Raw genomic sequence first — 19,359 nt, 5'->3', positions numbered from 1 at the left:
ACCCATATATATACAGTATATACATCAGTGGTGACTACCACATTCACCCCTATTAAAAATGAGTCCAGCGGGGGTGGTGGAGAACTATATACAGGCAAGTTGCTTTTAAAATCAGAGAGAGTATTACAAATTTAGGCGGTCCGGTGCCTTGATCTGTCGTCGGGAGCGCCGCAGTGCTGGTGGCAACTCCGGCGTCGGCCTGGTCTTCGATGACTCTGGGAGCGTGTCGAAATCCTCTTCATCCCCGGGTGGGAGCAAGGGGAGGATGGATTGTCCTGGAGCGGGGGCTGCGGTGGGGTGCGCCGGGGTAGGGAGGGTGGCGCCAGGACAGGGGGGGATGTGTGTGGAACCAGCTGGTGCCAGGTTCCTGAGGGAGGCTGTGTCTTGGCGGAAGTCAGGGTATACTACGTAAGAGTACTGCGGGTTGGTGTGGAGTAGCTGTACTCTCTCAACCAACGGGTCCGCCTTGTAGAGACACGTGTCTACGGAGGAGAACGGGTCCTCTAGCTGCCAGACACATTGGGAGCGAAACCCCGGAGGTGGATTTCCCGGGGAAGGCAAAGAGACGTTCATGGGGGGGTTTCGTTAGTCGAGGTGCACAGGAGCGACCGAATGGAGTGGAGTGTGTCGGGGAGGACCTTCTGCCAGCGGGAGGCCAGGAGATTCCTGGACCGTAGGGCCAGCTGGACGGCCTTCCAGACCGTCCCAATCTCCCACTCTACCTGCCTGTTTCCCCTGGGGTTGTAGCTGGTCGTCCTGCTCAAGGCAATGTCCCTATTGAGCAGGAACTGGTGCAGCTAATCACTCATAAATGAGGATCCCCGGTCGCTGTGGACGTAGGCGGGGAAACCGAACAGAGCGAAGATGGTGTTGAGGGCTTTGATGATGGTGGCAAAGAGGAATCGAGAATATTCATCGACCACACTGAGGAAGTACGTGTTTCGGTCGGTGGAGGGAAGGGGCCCTTTGAAATCCACGCTGAGGCGTTCAAAGGGGCGGGAGGCCTTCACCAGGTGCACACGGTCTGGCCAGTAGAAGTGCGGTTTACACTCTGCGCAGACCTGGCAGTCTCTAGTGATAGCCCTGACTTCCTCGATGGAGTAGGGCAGGTTGCGGGCCTTAATGAAGTGGTAAAACGGGTGACTCCTGGGTGACAGAGAATGTTGTGCAGGGTCCTGAGTCGGTCCACTTGTGCACTGGCACATGTACCTTGGGATAGGGCATCGGGGGGCTCGTTGAGCTTACCGGGGCGATACAAAATCTCGTAGTTGTAGGTGGAGAGCTCGATCCTCCACCTCAAGATTTTATCATTTTTGATCTAACCCCGCTGTGTGTCATTAAACATGAAGGCAACCGACCGTTGGTCAGTGAGGAGAGTGAATCTCCTGCCGGCCAGGTAATACCTCCAATGCTGCACAGCTTCAACGATGACTTGGGCCTCCTTTTCAATGGAGGATGCCGAATTTCAGAGGCATGAAGGGTGGGGGAAAAGAATGCCACAGGCCTGCCTTCCTGTTTGAGGGTGGCGGCCAGAGTGACATCTGATGCATCGCTCTCGACCTGGAAGGGGAGCGTCTCGTCGACCGCGTGCATCGCGGCCTTGGCGATGTCGGCCTTGATACGGTTGAAGGCCTGCTAAGTCTCGGCTGTCAGGGGGAAAACGGTGGATTGAATGAGTGGGCAGGCCTTGTCCGCATAGTTTGGGACCCACTGGGTGTAAAACGAAAAGAACCTCAGGCATTGTTTGAGGGCCTTGGGGCAGTGGGGGACGGGGAGTTCCATGAGGGGGCGCATGCGATTGGGGTCGGGCCCCAGAACTCCATTCTGGACCACATCGCCGAGGATGGCTAATCGGTTCGTGCTGAACACACACTTCTCCTTGTTATACGTGAGGTTGAGGAGAGTGGCGGTGTGGAGAAATATGGAAAGGTTTGTGTTGTGGTGGCCGAAGTTGGTGACATTGTCCAGGTATGGGAAAGTGGCCCGCAGTCCGTACCAGTCAACCATTTGGTCCATCTCCCGTTGGAAGACCGAGACCCCGTTGGTGACGCCGAAGGGAACCCTAAGAAAGTGGTAAAGGCGGTCGTCTGCTTCGAACGCAGTGTATGGGCGGTCCGCCTTACGGATGGGGAGCTGGTGGTAGGCAGATTTCGGGTCCACTGTCGAGAAGAACTGGTATTGTGCAATCTGATTGCCCACATCAGATATGCGTGGGAGAGGGTACGCGTTGAGCTGCGTGTACCGATTGATAGTCTGACTGTAGTCAACGACCATCCTGTTTTTCTCCCCGGTTTTCACCACTACCACTTGGGCTCTCCAGGGGTTGTTGCTGGCCTCGATGATACCTTCCTGCTGCAGCCGCTGGACTTCAGACCTGATGAAGGTCCTGTCCTGGGTGCTGTACCATCTGCTCCTGGTGGCGACGAGTTTGCAATCCGGGGTTAAGTTTGCAAAAAGGGAAGGCGGGTCGACCTTAAGGGTCACGAGGCCGCAAACGGTAAGGGGTGGTAGGGGCCCGCCAAATTTCTGGGTTAGGCTCTGGAGGTTGCACTGGAAGTCCAGGCTGAGTAGCAAGGCAGCGCAGAGGTTGGGGAGGACGTAGAGGTGGAAGCCGCTGAACTCCATGCCCTGGACAGTGAGGGTGGCGATGCAGTACCCCCGGATCAGAGTGGGATCCGGAGGCCAGGGAGATTCTCTGATTAGCGGGATGTACCACGAGGGAGCAGCGCCTTACCGTATCGGGGTGAATGAAGCTCAGTGCTTCCAGAGTCCAGCAGGCAGGAGCTCTCGTGCCGTTGACCTTCACCTTTGTCGAAGCGGTTGCGAGGTTGTGCGGTCAAGACTGGTCAATCGTGACCGAGGCGAGACGCGGCTGGTCGTCAGCGGTTGCAGGCAATGAGAGGCCTGATGAGGTGCCCGACGGGCAGGGGTCCTGAGGCAGGTAAGATGGCGGCGCCCACGGGCCGCATGTGTTGTGTGTAGAGCAAGATGGCAGCGTCCATGGACCACACGTGGTCCGAGGTGGGGAAGATGGCGGTACCCACTGGCCGCACATGGGGGGCGCCGGGACAATAGCGGCGATTGAGCTGGCACACTGCAGCAAAATGTCCCTTCTTGCCACAGGCATTGCAGAGGGCGCTCCGTGCCGGGCAGCACTCCCGGGGGTGTTTTGACTGTCCACAGAAGTAGCATTTGGGTCCCCCGGGGTTGGTTGGCTGCCACGGGCGCAGGCGTGGAGTTGGCTGGGGATTGTCGCTGATGGGATCCATGATGGGGGGCCGTCGGTGGGGTCCACAATGCACGGGGGGGCGGTCGGGGGCATAGGCCTGAACGTTGCGCGAGGCAACCGTAAGCGAGAGCCCTATTTTTTTGGTCGCCGCAAGGTCAAGCGTGGCCCCTTCTAAGAGGCGCTGGCGAATGTAGTCAGACCCTATGCCCGTAACGTGCACATCTCTCATCAGCAGGTTGGAGTGTTCAGTGGCCGAAACGGCCTGGCAGTCACAGTCTCTCACTAGGGCGAGCAGGGCATGCCAGAAATCTTCCACAGACTCACCAGGAAGCTGGTGCCGCATGGATAGGAGATGCCCTGTGTAGATTTTGTTGGTCTGCTAAGTGTAATTTTCCTTCAATGGCGCCATGGCTTCTGCATAGGTCAGCGCGTGCTGGACGAGGGGAAAACGTTGGAGCTCAGCTGCGTGTACAGAATCTGGAGCTTCTGTGCTTCTGGGATTGAGTCTGGTGCAGCCCCGATGTAAGCTTCAAAACAGACTAGCCAATGTTCAAAGTCCTTTTTGGCATTGTCTGCTTGAGGATGCAGCTGCAGGCGATCCGGCTTGATGCGGAGGTCCATCTCTGTGTAATAAATTGATGCACTATCAATTACGACGAGACGAGTAGAACGTAATCGAGGCTTTATTGCACAGAGATGTGTGGCCTCCTACAGCAGCTGATGAAATGGCTGCTGTATGGGGAGCACACATATTTATACTCTGCCTACTGGGCGGAGCCAGCAGGCAGGGATCTACTGCCGTACCTGTAGTACAGGGGCCTCACCGTAAAACCCATATATACACACACACTACATAAACACACATACACTACATAAACACACACACTACATAAACACACACACTACATAAACACACACGTTACATAAACACACACGTTACATAAACACACATACTACATAAAGACATGCACATTGCATAAACACACACGTTACATAAACACACACACACTACCTAAACACACACACACTAAACACATACACGCTACATAAACACACACACACTACATAAACACACACACACTACATAAACACACACACACACCTGTTGTCTTCACAAATGTCTGGTATTATATGGAAATGATTTCACTTGGTGTAAACTGCATTCACACTTCACACACCAGCCTCTTTCTTCAACATTCGCACTCCATCATCGTGCCTAATGTCCTGCTATTCCCTCTCAGCAGACTCACTATATGAAGCTGCCTCACAAAAGTACCTTTAGAACACCACACACTAACTCACCTCCACTCTCTTTGCAAGACTAGTTGATTCTCAGAAAATGGGAGTGGAACAAAACTTTGGGAGATTTGTTGCTCTACAAAGCCCAGGCAAATGAAGGAGATAAACGGGGAAGTGTAGCACCAGGCTGGAGGCCAAGGACAACAGGAAATTTTAAATGCTTTGCAAAGAGACAAAAAGGCTTGCATTTATATAGCACTTTTCATTACCGCCAGGCATATCAAAACGCTTTACAGCCAATGAGGTACTTTTTTCCATGTACTTGCTGCTGTAATGTAGGCAACTGCCAATTTGCACAAAGCAAACTCCCAAAAGACAGCATTGCAATTAGATAATCTGCTTTTCTGATGCTGATTGAGGGATAAATATTGGCCAGGGATAACTCCCCTGCTCTTCTTCAAAATAGTCCCATGGGATCTTTTATAGTCACACAAGCAGATCGATGGGGCCTCGGTTAACAACTCGCCTGAAAGATGGCACCTCCAACAGTGCAGTACTCCCTCAGCACGGCACTGGAATGCCAGCCTTGATGTTTTTGGTGCTCAATTCCTGCAGAGGGGCTTAAATGGTGGAGGCAATAACACAGCAGCAATGCCTACTTCTGCTCCTAATTCTTATGTTCCTACGTTTCTAGTACACTAGTTCTTTTTCAAAAATAAATTTTGATTACCCAATAATTTTTTTTTCAATTGAGGAGCAATTTAGCGTGGCCAATCCACCTAACCTGCACATCTTTGGGTTGTGGGGGTGAAAGCCACGCAGTCACGGGGAGAATGTGCAAACTCCACACGGACAGTGACCCAGAGCCGGGATTCTAATCCGAGTCCTCAGATCCGTGGATAACAGTGCTAACCACTGTGCCACGTTTCGCCCCCGAATACACTAGTTCAATACTATTTTTATACTTTAATTTATGAATGCAAATATTAAAATCTCATACATTTGCAGTAAAATAGATCAAAATGGTTCCAATACTTTTGAAAATAAATTTAGAGTACCCAATTCTTTTGTTTCCCAATTAAGGGACAATTCACGTACCCTGCACATCTTTCTGGGTTGGGAAGGGGGGGGGGGGGGGGGGTGTTGAGACCCACGCAGACACAGGAAGAACGTGCAAAACTACACACGGACAGTGACCCGGGGCCGGGATCGAACCTGGATCCTCAGCACCATGAGGCAACAGTGCTAAAACCACTGCGCCAATGGCTGCCCCCGATGTTAATTAAATTGGGAAAAAGGGAAGTCTTTGAACCATGCACATTACTGAGACTGCAAAATAAATGAACGTACATTACTGAGGAAACAAATAGCAATGTGCTTTTTAAGAATGCATTTGACTTCCAGGAACTGGAGTCTGATATATTAATGTTTTCTTGTCTATTGTTGAACTCCCAGCACATTTTTCATTAAAATAAATATTCTTTTCACTAGACTAAAGAAGACCTGGGCATCGACTTAAAGCATCTTGATCTGCAGGCTTCGGGCATGCAGAATCTCCCGCAGCTGGAAAACATCAAGCAAAATTAGAATTATATAAACAGATGAAGTTTTGTTTACATGTTATATGTACACTGCATATATGCAATTTGCTAATATATTGCAGATATTTTAAAAGAAGCTAAGTACTTATTACAATGTAATTTAGACAAAAACAACTTGGATTTATTTAACACCTTAAACCTTCAACACTAAACTACATAAAGTGATATGAGGGCAAATGGCCAAAAGCTTTGTCAATGAGTTAGTTTATAAGGAGTGTCTAAAAAGGAGGGGAATGTGGCGGATGGAGAGGCGGAGGGTAGGGAGGGTATTCCAGAGTTCAGGGCCCAAGTATCTGACGGCATGGCCACCAATAGAGCAATTAATATCAGAGCTGTTCAAGAGGTTAGAGTTAGAGGGGCACAATATCTCTTAGGGTTGTGTGGCCAGAGGAGATAACAGAGAGGGGCGCTGCACGTCGAGGGACTTAAGGCTGAGAATTCTTAAATCGGTGCGTTGCTTGAGGAGGAGCCAGCGACGGTCAGCGTGACAGCATTTGGCATGAGTTAAGACACAACTGGCATAATCCTGAATGGTGTCAAGTTTACAGATGGTGTAGGAGGCTGCCCAGGAGTATCTAGTCGAGACAACGGTATGAATGAGGGTTTCAGTGAAGGATGAGAGGCAGTGGTGGCGTGCAGTGAGATTGCAGAAGTAGAAATAGGTAGTCCTAGGCAGAACAAAGGCTCATCTCAGAGTTAAAGGTGGCTCAGTCTGAGATTGTTGCTATGGAGAGCGACTGAGTCGCTATCGAGGAAACGGCCTTTGTAGAGGAAACCAAAGACAATGGCGTCAGTCTTCCAAAGGCTTGCTTGGAAAAAAAACTCCTGCTCACCCAGTACAGGATGTCTGATATGCAGTCTGATAATTTAGCACTGGAGGAGTCAAGAGAGACGTTGGTGAGGTAGAGCTGGAGGTCTTCAATGGAGAAACTAAACGTGTTTTCAGATGTTGTCACTGCGGGGCAACATGTAAATGAGAAATAGGAGGGGCCAAGGATGGATCTTTGAGGGACACTAGAGATAAGGGTGTGGGAGCAGGAAAATAAATCATTGCAAGCGAGTCTCTAACTATGATAAGAATGGAAGGGAGTGAGGTCCTACACAGCTGGATGACAATGGGGACGTCTTGGAGGACAGTGATGTGGTCAACTCTTTTAAAGGCTTCAGATGGGTCATGAAGAATAAACATAATAGTTTGCCATTTCATGTTAATATACTATATTACAAAGGTGAGCTCAATTGGCCCAAGGTTAGGATTCAGGCTTGATTAGAGTTAGATTTTGCCAAGGTATGGTGGTTTTGATGGTTCAGAGCACATTAAAAATTAGGGGAAAATTCCTACAGGGAATTTCCTCTGTATCCACATTTTAAATATATGCAGCCAGTGGATTATGCTCAGTTCAAGGGCGGCAATTCAGAAAGCAAAGGCTTCCAAAATGTGGGCCGTGACCCTTGGCAGGGTCATAGGATGAGATTAAGATGAGTTCACGTTGAGAAATGTTTGGAAGCACAATCATAAAGTATACTCCAGAATTAATCTCTGGCTCACAATGAACATTTCCAATTTGTTGATTAAAAGCATAATCTAAGGACTAAGTAAGCTTTAATTACTTGGGTTTGGAGGTTCTTGAGGTGGTTGCTGAGGACATATTGAAGCTGAAAAAAAAGAATCCACATTAAAATTACACCACAATTACATTTGAAAGTACACATATTTCCTCACTATAGGAATTCCCTTTTACAGGGAAAGGTAGCATTGTGGTAAGGGGTGCAATCTTGTCTTGGTGATGGGGTCCTGCTAATGACTGGCAAGAGCCCCGTGTTGCCCCATCTGGAAAGGCCTGCCAATATTACATGCCACTCAGGCACCTGACAGGGCACCAGCGAGCCTTTCTCTGGGATCAGGACCCTGGTGGCAGGTTCTATCTGCCGAGAGCTGCTAGCCAATCAGATGCTGGCTGCCCTTTTGAATGGCAACGCCATCAGGTAGGTTGGGGCTGCTGCCAGAATGACACCCACCCGAGCCCGGAACTCGGGCATAAGTGAGTGATGACGGGAGTGGCGTCGCGGGGTGGGGTGGAGCAGGGAACCCTACTCTCGCCGGCCCTCAGCTGGGTTAATTAGGCATTAATTAAGGGCCTCAATTGGTGACGGGGTAGGAAGGCTTCACTTGAGCTTTCTCACCACAGACTTAATCAGAGTGCAGATGGGAAAGTGGTGAGGTCACGCTGGCACGGTTCTAATGTGGTTATGCAGCAGCAAAGGTAGGGGTCGACGTGGGCGGGGGACCTAGGGCTGGCGGGATGGGCACGGCACTGGCTAGGGGGTGAGGGGATAAGAGGGGAGGCCCTCCAGGTTCTGGTGGGTGCATGAGGTGGACAGCCCTGCCGGCTGGGAATGGCCTGCCACGGCAGGGCGGTGTCAAAGCCACGGACGGCATTATGGCGGCCAGGCTGATGAGCACTGACCTGGGTGCTGGCTGAGTGCAAGCCTCCTGGCTGTGCGGATGGGTGCCGGACCCCCAACGGGGCGGCGATCCCAGCCGGCGGTACCCACTGGCAAGTAGGTCCAGGGCCGCACCCATGGCAGCCCCCAGTGAGAGTAGTGCCATTCAACGTTGGCGCTAGCAGGAGGGACGGGCAACAGGTGTCAAGACACCGAGGGGGCGGGCGGTGGTGGGGGCCATGCGTGGCTGGGACGCAAGCTGCCAACAGGGCGGCCATATAGCCCATGGCACCTGGGCATGGTGGGGTCATGCGCCATGGTTAAACTTGTTGTCTAACCCCCCACCCTTGCAGATAATAATGTTTGGGCACCAGCCAGCAATGTTGGCCGGTGTGGCGGGGTCCGCTGCCCTGCATGCAGCCCTGTGGCAGCGTCAGCGCAGGCAGCTCAGCGAGGTGGCGAAGGTTGCACCAGAGGGACAGGCTGCAGAGAGGCAGGTGACAGCTGCTCAGGCTGGAGGATCGCCCACCCGACAGGCGCAGGCGGAGGAGAACAACGACGAGGGCGAGGCACAGGATGAGGATACCGATGAGGATGAGGAGGAGAGGCTCGATTCCGGCTTGGGTCACTGTCTGTGTGGAGTCTGCACATCCTCCCCGTGTGTGCGTGGGTTTCCTCCGGGTGCTCCGGTTTCCTCCCACAGTCCAAAGATGTGCAGGTTAGGTGGATTGGCCATGATAAATTGCCCTGAGTGTTGGGTGGGGTTACTGGGTTATTGGGTAGGGTGGAGATGTTGACCTTGGGTAGGATGCTCTTTCCAAGAGCCGGTGCAGACTCGATGGGTCGAATGGCCTCCTTCTGCACTGTAAATTCTATGATCTATGAGAGAGAGAGAGGGGGGGGGGGGGGGGGGAGGAGGTGGTGCCACGGCACCGGAAGCGCCGGATGAGGCCTCATGTGTACCGGCACCACATGTCCTTCGATGACCTCTGGGACAGGGCATGCAGGAGGAGACTCCGGATGAGCCGGGAAACCGTCGTCCATATATGCCACTTGATGGCACACCTGGCACCACGTGGGACTGGGGGGGGGGGGCACCCTCTCCCTTGGCCATCAAGGTGACGGACGCCCTGAAGTAGACAGAAGTCTACTTGGCGGGGTCGTTCCAGTCGCCGAGTGGGGACCTGTCCGGCGTGTCCCAGTCATCGGTGCACAGGTGCACCCGTGCAGTGACTGACGCCCTGTATGCCATTGTGGAGCACCTCATCCAGTACCCGATGGACCCCACCCACCAGGATGGCTGGGCAGCAGGCTTCGCTGCCATGGCCAGGATACCCATAGTACTGGGGGTGATTAATAGGGTGCACTTCGCCATGCGGTCACCAGCGGATAACAGGGCAGTGTTCATGGGTCCTACTCCATGAACCTGCAGGTGGTCTGTGACCACCAGATGAAGATCCTGCACGTCTGCGCCCATTACGGACAGTGTGCATGACTCGTTAATCCTGGCGCAATCGTCCATCACAGGCATGTTCGAGGGACACCCCCCCCCCCCACCCCCGACTGAGGGGCTGGTTTATGGGCGACAGGGGTTACCCGTTGCGGTCGTGGCTGATGCCGCCTATACGGAGGCCACAAACTGACGCGGAGACCCGCTACAACGATGCCCATTGTGCAGAGGTGTGATCGAGAGGTGCTTTGGGCTGATCAAGATGCACTTCAGGTGCCTGGACTGCTCTGGAGGGGCCCTCCAGTACCCATCGGAGAGGGTCGGCCTTTCGTTGTGGTCTGCTGCGTTCTCCACAATATAGCCCAGCAGAGGGGTGATGTGCTGGAGGAAGAGAAGGGAGAGGCAGAGGGGCAAGAGGAGCATGAGGAAGGGCACGTCTCTCCAGATGAGGAGGATAGGGAGGGCGGGGGGGACAGCAATCGACGGGAAATGGGGGCTGGACATGGACGGGAGGCTGCACGACGCCACTGGCAGGGCCACCGAGCACGGGAGGCGTGACTAGGTGGGTGGGGGTTCGCTGGGCAGGGGCAATAACACAACTGTACTGCGCCACCTCACCATCAACCACCCACACCTCCCAGAACACCCATGAGACGCACCTCCCCTCCCCCCACCCACCACCCTTACCTCCCACACCACCACATGCACACCACCCCTCCATTACAATTCCACCTGCGGCACAACGTGCCGGGCTCACACGGCTGCTTGTGGAAGTGGGTGTGGTCCATGCCATGAGGGTTGATGACAACGCTCTGCGATGAGCTCTGAGCTCCAAATCGTTCGACAATGTCTGACTCATGGCCACAGTTACACCCTCCACCTGTGTGGTCCCTGTATGCGTGCTGGACACTCCATCACATGGCCGTGTTGAATCGCTGGGGGCGGGGTGGCCTGAACGTCTTGGGGGGGGGGGGGGGGGAGGGAGGGGCGCATATTACACCCACCGGGGCTCAACGTTCCATCACCCCTCGACCACAGTGACACTCAGTTCCTTACCCAGGTCGGGGTCTGCAGGCATCGGACAAAGCACAGAGGCAGCTTGCATTGGTGTAACAGTGAGTTTAATTAGAAAGGTTATATACAAGTGCCCCAGACCCTCTAACTAAGCTGTGCCCTGCACCCATGCCAACTTACTAGGTGTCCAACTTCCTGACTTTCTTGGCACTGGACCCCTATGACGACGTCTCTGTGCCAGACGGTATAGCAGGAATGAAGGCGGACTGCTGAGACTCCTGCCATGTGACCTGGATCCCCGTTGGCGCTCGTTTCCTGGGGAGGCCCGGCCTGGATGGGCCAGGCTGCTCCTCGGGCATCCTGGATGGCGTGGTGCCACCCTGTTCTGCCCACTGTCCACCAGATGCACCAGGGACAGAACGGGGGAGTCTGAGGTGCCGCGGTGTTCTGGGACCTCCCGTGCAGGAGTCACCGGCACAAGCCCCAACATCTTCTCCTCCTTCGGGGTGCGCGATGACACACGGGCCTCCCAATGGGATGGGGGTGCGAGCGGAGACAAGCCCCGAGGCACTGCTGACACCTGGCGCTGCCCATCCTGGAAGCCCGCTATGTTATTGACCAGGGTCTGAACGTTAGCAACCATGGAGCTCAGGGAATGGGCCATCCCTGTCTGGGACTTCGCCACCTCCCTCTGGGCGTGTGACGCCATCTAGCACCTGGGCAATGCCCCCGATGCGCTCAGCGATGGCCTGCTAAGACTGGGCCATTATCTGGTTACTGCCACTGATGCTCTCATCGATGGCCTGCTGAGACTCGGCCAGACTGTGGACGCCTCTGAAATCTCCAGCTGGCTCTGGCACATGGCTGCCTGTGAGAGGGCAGCCCTGTCCTGGGCCACGGATGATGCGTGCACATGAAGCCCACGCCTTGCATGAATCTGACCCATGTCCGACACCTTTGCCCCCATTGCCTCCACCGCGGACGTCACCCGTGCGGTGTCGGCCTGGGTGGCAGCCATGACTGGCACCACTCCCTGCTCCTGGACGCGGATGGACTCCTCCACCTGCGCCCGCAGCTGCTGGAAGCCGGCCGTCCTCCCGTTGTCTAGTTCCTGGGTGTCTGACTGCTTTGGGTCTATGGTAATTCCAGGAACCCGGAAGCCATCTGGGCGGCAGCTGTTTGCAGGGGCTGGGCTGCCCTCCGACCGTCCGGTCCCTCGGCTGCTCCTACCTCCCACCTGCTGCACTGGAACGGCTGTGTGGTGCGCACCAGTGAGCATCCCAGAAGCCTCATCACTAAATTGTCCAACCGAGGTGAGAGTCTCTGCGATGGTGGAGGGTGTGGGAGACAGCAATGAAGAAAAGCCCATGCCATATTCCGGGGTCTCCTGCATCGATTCTTGGCCCAATTGTCCCTGTGTCACCCCGTCTGTGTGTCAGTGTCCGGTCTTTCCGTCCTCTGTGTATCCGCCCTCTGGGTGTCAGTGTCCTGGGTGTCAGTGTCCTGGGTGTCAGTGTCCTGGGTGTCCGTGTCCTGGGTGTCAGCGTCCTGGGTGTCAGCGTCCTGGGTGTCAGTGTCCTGGGTGTCAGTGTCCTGGGTGTCAGTGTCCTGGGTGTCAGTGTCCTGGGTGTCAGTGTCCTGGGTGTCAGTGTCCTGGGTGTCAGTGTCCTGGGTGTCCGTGTTCTGGGTGTCCGTGTCCAGGGTCTCATGTCCTAGGTGTCCGTGTTCTGCGTGTCAGTGTCCTAGGTGTCAGTGTCCTGGGTGTTAGTCGCATTACATTCGGCCCCCACTTACATTACATTCATGTCGCATTACATTCGGCCCCCACCAACAAGCCTGGACTTGCAGAGGCCTACCGACTGAACTGGCTTGGGACAATTCACACCTCTTTAACCTGGAGTTACCTCTCTCTCTGCATCTTTGATGATTTGATTGCCTGCAGGTGCTCGCATTCCGGGGCATCTCTGACTGTGTCTATATAAACATTTCTGGAACAAGCCTTTCCATTCACCTGAAGAAGGAGCCGTGCTCCGAAAGCTCGTGTTTGAAACAAACCTGTTGGACTTTAACCTGGTGTTGTAAGACTTCTTACTGTGCTCACCCCAGTCCAACGCCGGCATCTCCACATCCTGGGTGTTAGTGTCCTGGTGTCAGTGTCCTGGGTGTTAGTATCCTGTGTGTCAGTGTCCTAGGTGTCAGTGTCCTGGGTGTCCTTGTCCTGGGTGTCCGTGTTCTGCGTGTCAGTGTCCTAGGTGTCAGTGTCCTAGGTGTCCTTGTCCTGGGTGTCAGTGTCCTGGGTGTTCGCGTCCTGGGTGTTCGCGTCCTGGGTGTCCGTGTTCTGGGTGTCCGTGTCCTGGGTGTTCGCGTCCTGGGTGTCCGCGTCCTGGGTGTCAGTGTCCTGGGTGTCCGTGTCCTGGGTGTTCGCGTCCTGGGTGTCCTTGTCCTGGGTGTCCGTGTTCTGCGTGTCAGTGTCCTAGGTGTCAGTGTCCTAGGTGTCCTTGTCCTGGGTGTTCGCGTCCTGGGTGTCAGTGTCCTGGGTGTCCGTGTCCTGGGTGTTCGCGTCCTGGGTGTCCTTGTCCTGGGTGTCCGTGTTCTGCGTGTCAGTGTCCTAGGTGTCAGTGTCCTAGGTATCCTTGTCCTGGGTGTTCGCGTCCTGGGTGTCCGCGTCCTGGGTGTCAGTGTCCTGGGTGTCCTTGTCCTGGGTGTCCTTGTCCTGGGTGTTCGCGTCCTGGGTGTCCGTGTCCTGGGTGTTCGCGTCCTGGGTGTCCGTGTTCTGGGTGTCCGTGTTCTGCGTGTCAGTGTCCTGGGTGTCAGTGTCCTGGGTGTCAGTGTCCTGGGTGTCCGTGTTCTGGGTGTCCGTGTTCTGCGTGTCAGTGTCATAGGTGTCAGTGTCCTGGGTGTCAGTGTCCTGGGTGTCCGTGTTCTGCGTGTCAGTGTCCTAGGTGTCCTTGTCCTGGGTGTCAGTGTCCTAGGTGTCAGTGTCCTGGGTGTCAGTGTCCTGGGTGTCCGTGTTCTGCGTGTCAGTGTCCTAGGTGTCCTTGTCCTGGGTGTCAGTGTCCTAGGTGTCCTTGTCCTGGGTGTCAGTGTCCTGGGTGTTCGCGTCCTGGGTGTCCGCGTCCTGGGTGTCCGTGTTCTGGGTGTCCGTGTTCTGCGTGTCAGTGTCCTAGGTGTCAGTGTCCTGGGTGTCCTTGTCCTGGGTGTCCGTGTTCTGCGTGTCAGTGTCCTAGGTGTCCTTGACCTGGGTGTCCGGGTCCAGGGTGTCCTTGTCCTGGGTGTCCGTGTTCTGCGTGTCAGTGTCCTAGGTGTCCTTGTCCTGGGTGTCCGTGTCCTGGGTGTCCGCGTCCTGGGTGTCCTTGTCCTGGGTTTACGTGTTCTGCGTGTCAGTGTCCTGGGTGTCCGTGTTCTGCGTGTCAGTGTCCTAGGTGTCCTTGTCCTGGGTGTCCGTGTCCTGGATGTTCGCGTCCTGGGTGTCCGCGTCCTGGGTGTCCGCGTCGGTGGCAGGGCTTCTGTGACGGCTGCCCTCCCCGCTGTGACCTGCGTCCCTGGGGGCACTGGACCTGGCACTTGCCGTGGGCGTTCTATGCCAGACGGCCCGGGACGACAGGCGGCTGGTCCTGTAAGGCACAAGACAGCATATATTGTTAGGCAGGTGGATGGGGGTGAGGGGGTGGAGTGGGGGGCTGTGTTGAGGGGGTGGAGTGGGGGGCTGGAGTGAGGGGATGTGTGGGGGGCTGGGGTGAGGGAATGGAGTGGGGGGCTGGGGTGAGGGGGTGGAGTGGGGGGCTGGGGTGAGGGGGTGGGGTGGGGGGCTGGGGTGAGGGAATGGTGGGGGGCTGGGGTGAGGGAATGGAGAGGGGGGCTGGGGGTGAGGGAATGGAGTGGGGGCTGGGTTGAGGGGGTGGAGTGGGGGGCTGGGGTGAGGGGGTGGATTGGGGGGCTGGGGTGAGGGGGGGCTGAGGTGAGGGGGTGAAGTGGGGGGCTGGGGTGAAGAGGTGGAGTGGGGCCTGGGGTGAGGGGGTGGAGTGGGGGCTGGGGTGAGGGGGGGCTGGGGTGAGGGGGTGGATTGGGGGCCTGGGGTGAGGGGGGCTGGGGTGAGTGGAGGGCTGGGGTGAGGGGGTGGAGCGGGGGGCTGGGGTGAGTGGAGGGCTGGGGTGAGGGGGTGGAGTGGGGGCCTGGGGTGAGGGGGTGGTGGGGGGCTGGGGTGAGTGCAGGGCTGGGGTGAGGGGGTGGAGCGGGGGGCTGGGGTGAGTGGAGGGCTGGGGTGAGGGGGTGGTGGGGGGCTGGGGTGAGGGGGAGGGGGGGGCTGGGGTGAGGGGGTGGTGGGGGGCTGGGGTGAGTGGAGGGCTGGGGTGAGGGGGCGGAGCGGGGGGCTGGTGTGTGGAGGTGGTGGGGGCCTGGGGTGAGGGGGGGCTGGGGTGAAGGGGTGGAGTGGGGCCTGGGGTGAGGGGCTGGAGTGGGGCCTGGGGTGAAGGGGGGCTGGGGTGAGGGGGTGGTGGGGGGCTGGGGTGAGTGAAGGGCTGGGGTGAGGGGGTGGAGCACGGGGCTGGGGTGAGTGGAGGGCTGGGGTGAGGGGGTGGAGTGGGGGCCTGGGGTGAGGGGGTGGTGGGGGGCTCAGTTGAGTGTGTGGAGTGGGGGGCTGGGGTGAGTGGAGGGCTGGGGTGAGGGGGTGGAGCGGGGGCTGGGATGAGTGGAGGGCTGGGGTGAGGGGGTGGTGGGGGGCTGGGGTAAGGGTGTGGAGTGGGGAGCTGGAGTGAGGGGGTAGTGGGGGGCTGGGGTGAGTGGAGGGCTGGGGTGAGGGGATGGAGCGGGGGGCTGGGGTGTGGAGGTGGTGGGGGGCTGGGGTGAGGGTGTGGAGTGGAGGGCTGGGGTGAGGGGGTGGAGCGGGGGCTGGGATGAGTGGGGGGCTGGGGTGAGGGGGTGGAGCGGGGGCTGGGATGAGTGGAGGGCTGGGGTGAGGGGGTGGTGGGGGGCTGGGGTAAGGGTATGGAGTGGGGAGCTGGAGTGAGGGGGTAGTGGGGGGCTGGGGTGAGTGGAGGGCTGGGGTGAGGGGATGGAGCGGGGGGCTGGGGTGTGGAGGTGGTGGGGGGCTGGGGTGAGGGTGTGGAGTGGGGGGCTGGGGTGAGGGGGTGGTGGGGGGCTGGGGTGAGTGGAGGACTGGGGTGAGGGGGTGGAGTGGGGGGCTGGGGTGTAGGGGTGGAGTGGGGGGCTGGGGTGTGGAGGACTGTGGTGAGGGGGTGGAGTGCGGGGCTGGGGTGAGGGGGTGGAGTGGGGGGCTGGGATGAGGGGGGGGAGCTGGGATGAGGGGGTTGGGTCAGGCAGGGGAATCTCACTTGGTGGTGCGCCTCCGACCTGGGAACCGGCACCTCCCGGTCCTCGGCACCGCCTGCGAGATCTAGTGCCCTCTGCTCATGGACGGTGAAGGGGTGCAGTCCGGGTGGACCCCCTCTGTTTTTTTCCCGCACCCTGTGGTTATGGGCCCTCTTATCCTGGGGGGGGGGGAACAAACATCAGTGTTAGGCGGTCCGACGCACGCAGCACAGCTGTAGGGTATATGATGTCATTGGAGCACAGTGCACCCGGCCAATGCTGCTGGCATGGGGGGATGCAGCCCATGTGGGTTAGAGAGGGGGTTGTGCTGTCCTCCTGGGGGAGGGGTGGCGTTTGACATGTGTGGGAGGTTGGGGGGGTGTGGTGCCAGGGGCACGTTGCTGTGTACTCACCCTGGCTGCCCTCGTTGGATCTTGCAGCTTTTTACGGCACTGTTCGCCGGTCTGTGGGGCGCTCACTGCATGGTCCACCTCCCTCCACATACACTGAAGGGAGGTTGACGCCCGGTCCGGGGCACAGGACTGCCTTCCTCTCCTCCATGTCGTCCAGAAGCGTGTCAACGTCATGCTCCCTAAACCTCGGAGCAGCACTGCGGGCGGCGGACATCTTGCGAGCGTCGGCAGTGTGAGCCGCTCGCGCATTATGCGACGCGGCGCCGTGTCAATGACGTGGCTCGAGTATCCAACGCTGGTCTGGACCGCTCCATGCGCACTTCTCGTGGCACCCATGCTGTCCCCTTGTGCGCCGCATGATCATTGCTCCTAGTGGCCCGCTGACGCTGTCGTAAAACACTTCAGCGTTTACTATGGCGTCGACACTCTGCCGCTATAACGGAGAATCCTGCCCTACAATTTAGCTTCAATTTATTACCCCACAAACAGATGTTCACAGATGTTTTCACTTACCCGTACCGTATACCTGTGCTCAAGCAGGAGATACGTGGAGTTGCAAAGGTGTATGGGAGTTTAAGGCATGGCCACACTTTGCGTCAGATGCTGATGACATTTCAAAATGGCGACCACCCGCTTTTATACTTGATGCGACCATCAATTCACACGAGACGATTAGTTGAGGTGAACAGTGGTTTTAATAAGCTAGATCTGTGCCTGCCTGTGACTGCTCTGTACTGAGTGCCGCCTACAGGCTGCAGATTTATATACCACCCCCGAGGGGGCGGAGCCCACAAGAGCATCAACATAATACAACACAATACAGTGGTGAATTGTAGTAGCAATACGTTCACCACAATACTCTGTGTATAAATTAATCTCCGTTTTTGGTCAGGATTTTCAGGCTTAGAATGACAACATCTACACCAGGTCTTTTTAAACTTGCTTAACCCGATGGAGTCAGGAGGATCAGGAGAGCTTACCCTTGACCCACAAAGAAAGCTTAGGTCACCCGTTTCCACGTTCTCCTGCGCCCACACATCCACTCCAATCAAGAGGTTTGGCACCCATTTCTTTGGCACTCAAGGTGACCTCCCGCTACCTGCATGCTCCTGCTGCTGGGTAAAGGTCTCCCTGGTCTACCTGGGAGAGGCCAAGAGGATCTGTCACTCATCTTGACCCCCACATGTCCTGGTTCTTGCCCAGGGTTAAAATCAGGCTTCCAGAGAAACAATCCCAGAATCCCAGATGGTTAAATTCTGAGTGAAGAACTTCCTACTTTACATAAACAATTTAGCTTAGCCTGAACTCCAGGCCATAGTGTGATATTTTCCATTTCATATGAATGAAATTGCAGATTTTGACTTCAGGTTCTTAATTAATTTCCGTAGTGTGCCATGAACATAGCATCTGAACTCAAAACACATTTCTCACAGGAGGGCGGAATCATCCGCTCCCGCCAACAATGGGAATTGTGGTGGGCGGAGAGCAAGATTTGATGGGGAGTGTGGTGGTGGTGGGGGGGGGGGAATGGTGTCCAGAGAAGGGATGTTGAGTGTGTCCATAAAAGGGGGTGGGGAGCAGAGTCTTAGAGTGCGGAGTTTCAGGACTCGGCTTGTTTCCACTAGAGTTTGGAAGAGTGACTTGATTGACGTATGCAAGATCCTGAATAGTTTGGCAAGGTGGACATGGAAAGGATGTTTCCTCTTGTGGGTGAGACCAGAACTAGGGGGCAATGTTTTAAAATTAGGGGTCGCCCTCAGAGACAGAGATGAGGAGACATTTTCTTCTCTCAGAGGTTGTGCGACTTTGGAACTCTGTACCTCAGAAGGCAGTGGAGGCGGAGTCACTGAATATGTTTAAGGTGGGGGTAGATAGATTCTTGTTGAGCAAGGGAATCAAAGGTTATCGGGGGGTATATGGGAAATGTGGAACTCAACATGTACAGGTCAGCCATGATCTGGCAGAGCAAGCTCGAAGGGCATTATCCAAGAAGACATTTGATGTGATCGAGGATCGACAGAAGATGCAGCTCATACCTGGAGATGAGTGAAAGACATTCCCACAGTCTAGGGATGTGGTGGTGCTCATTTCCAATCTTTGCAGTGATGATCTCATGCTGTGAGGACTTGGGAGGACATCCCGTGCTGGCGGCTCTGAAAGTTACCGCCACCCTAAACTTTTCCACCACTGGATCCTTCCAGGGCTTCACTGGGGATATATGTGGAACCTTGCAATCAGCCACAGACAAATACAGACGGAAGGCGACTGATGCCGTTCACCACTACATGCAGTTTTCCATGGATGAAGCAAGCTAGCCTGCCAGAATTATGGGAATCGCTGTGAACTCAGGTTCCTCGCTAGTTCAGGGGACTATTCGACTGCATTTGTGGCCTTGAGAGCTCCCTTCAGTGCAGGTACGGGCAATGCCCTCCCTTGCCAGCTGTGAAGGCTGCTCCATTAATGAGGTGAGGATCGTGTCCTCTGGGATGCCACTCCGTGCCTGGCTCTTGTCACTCGTTATGGGTGTCCTGCATTAAGTTGGATGAATTAACTGTGAGTACAATGGATGAAAGAGCAGTTCGAAAGCCTACATGCCTGTTGTGTCCGCGGGGCCCTCCCTAATAAGCGATTAAGGTGCCATTTCTGCGGGGATTTTCATGG

General features: G+C 56.0%; 1 protein-coding gene across 1 annotated transcript in view; it reads right to left on the bottom strand.

Annotated features, from left to right (window-relative positions):
• Positions 1-19,359, bottom strand: part of LOC119978797 (uncharacterized protein C16orf96) — a 215,449-nt gene that overhangs the window by 16,112 nt on the left and 179,978 nt on the right. The window contains exons 18-19 of the mRNA XM_038820672.1: positions 7,681-7,725; positions 5,972-6,031 (exon numbers count right to left, since the gene is read on the bottom strand). Coding sequence (XP_038676600.1) covers positions 5,972-6,031; positions 7,681-7,725 — 105 coding nt within the window. The remainder of the gene's footprint in view (positions 1-5,971; positions 6,032-7,680; positions 7,726-19,359) is intronic.

Source organism: Scyliorhinus canicula, chromosome 15 (assembly GCF_902713615.1).
Source record: "Scyliorhinus canicula chromosome 15, sScyCan1.1, whole genome shotgun sequence".
Classification (NCBI taxonomy): Eukaryota; Metazoa; Chordata; class Chondrichthyes; order Carcharhiniformes; family Scyliorhinidae; genus Scyliorhinus; species Scyliorhinus canicula.
Note: the sequence above shows the minus strand (reverse complement) of the source record. Positions and strands in the feature narration are given on the sequence as shown.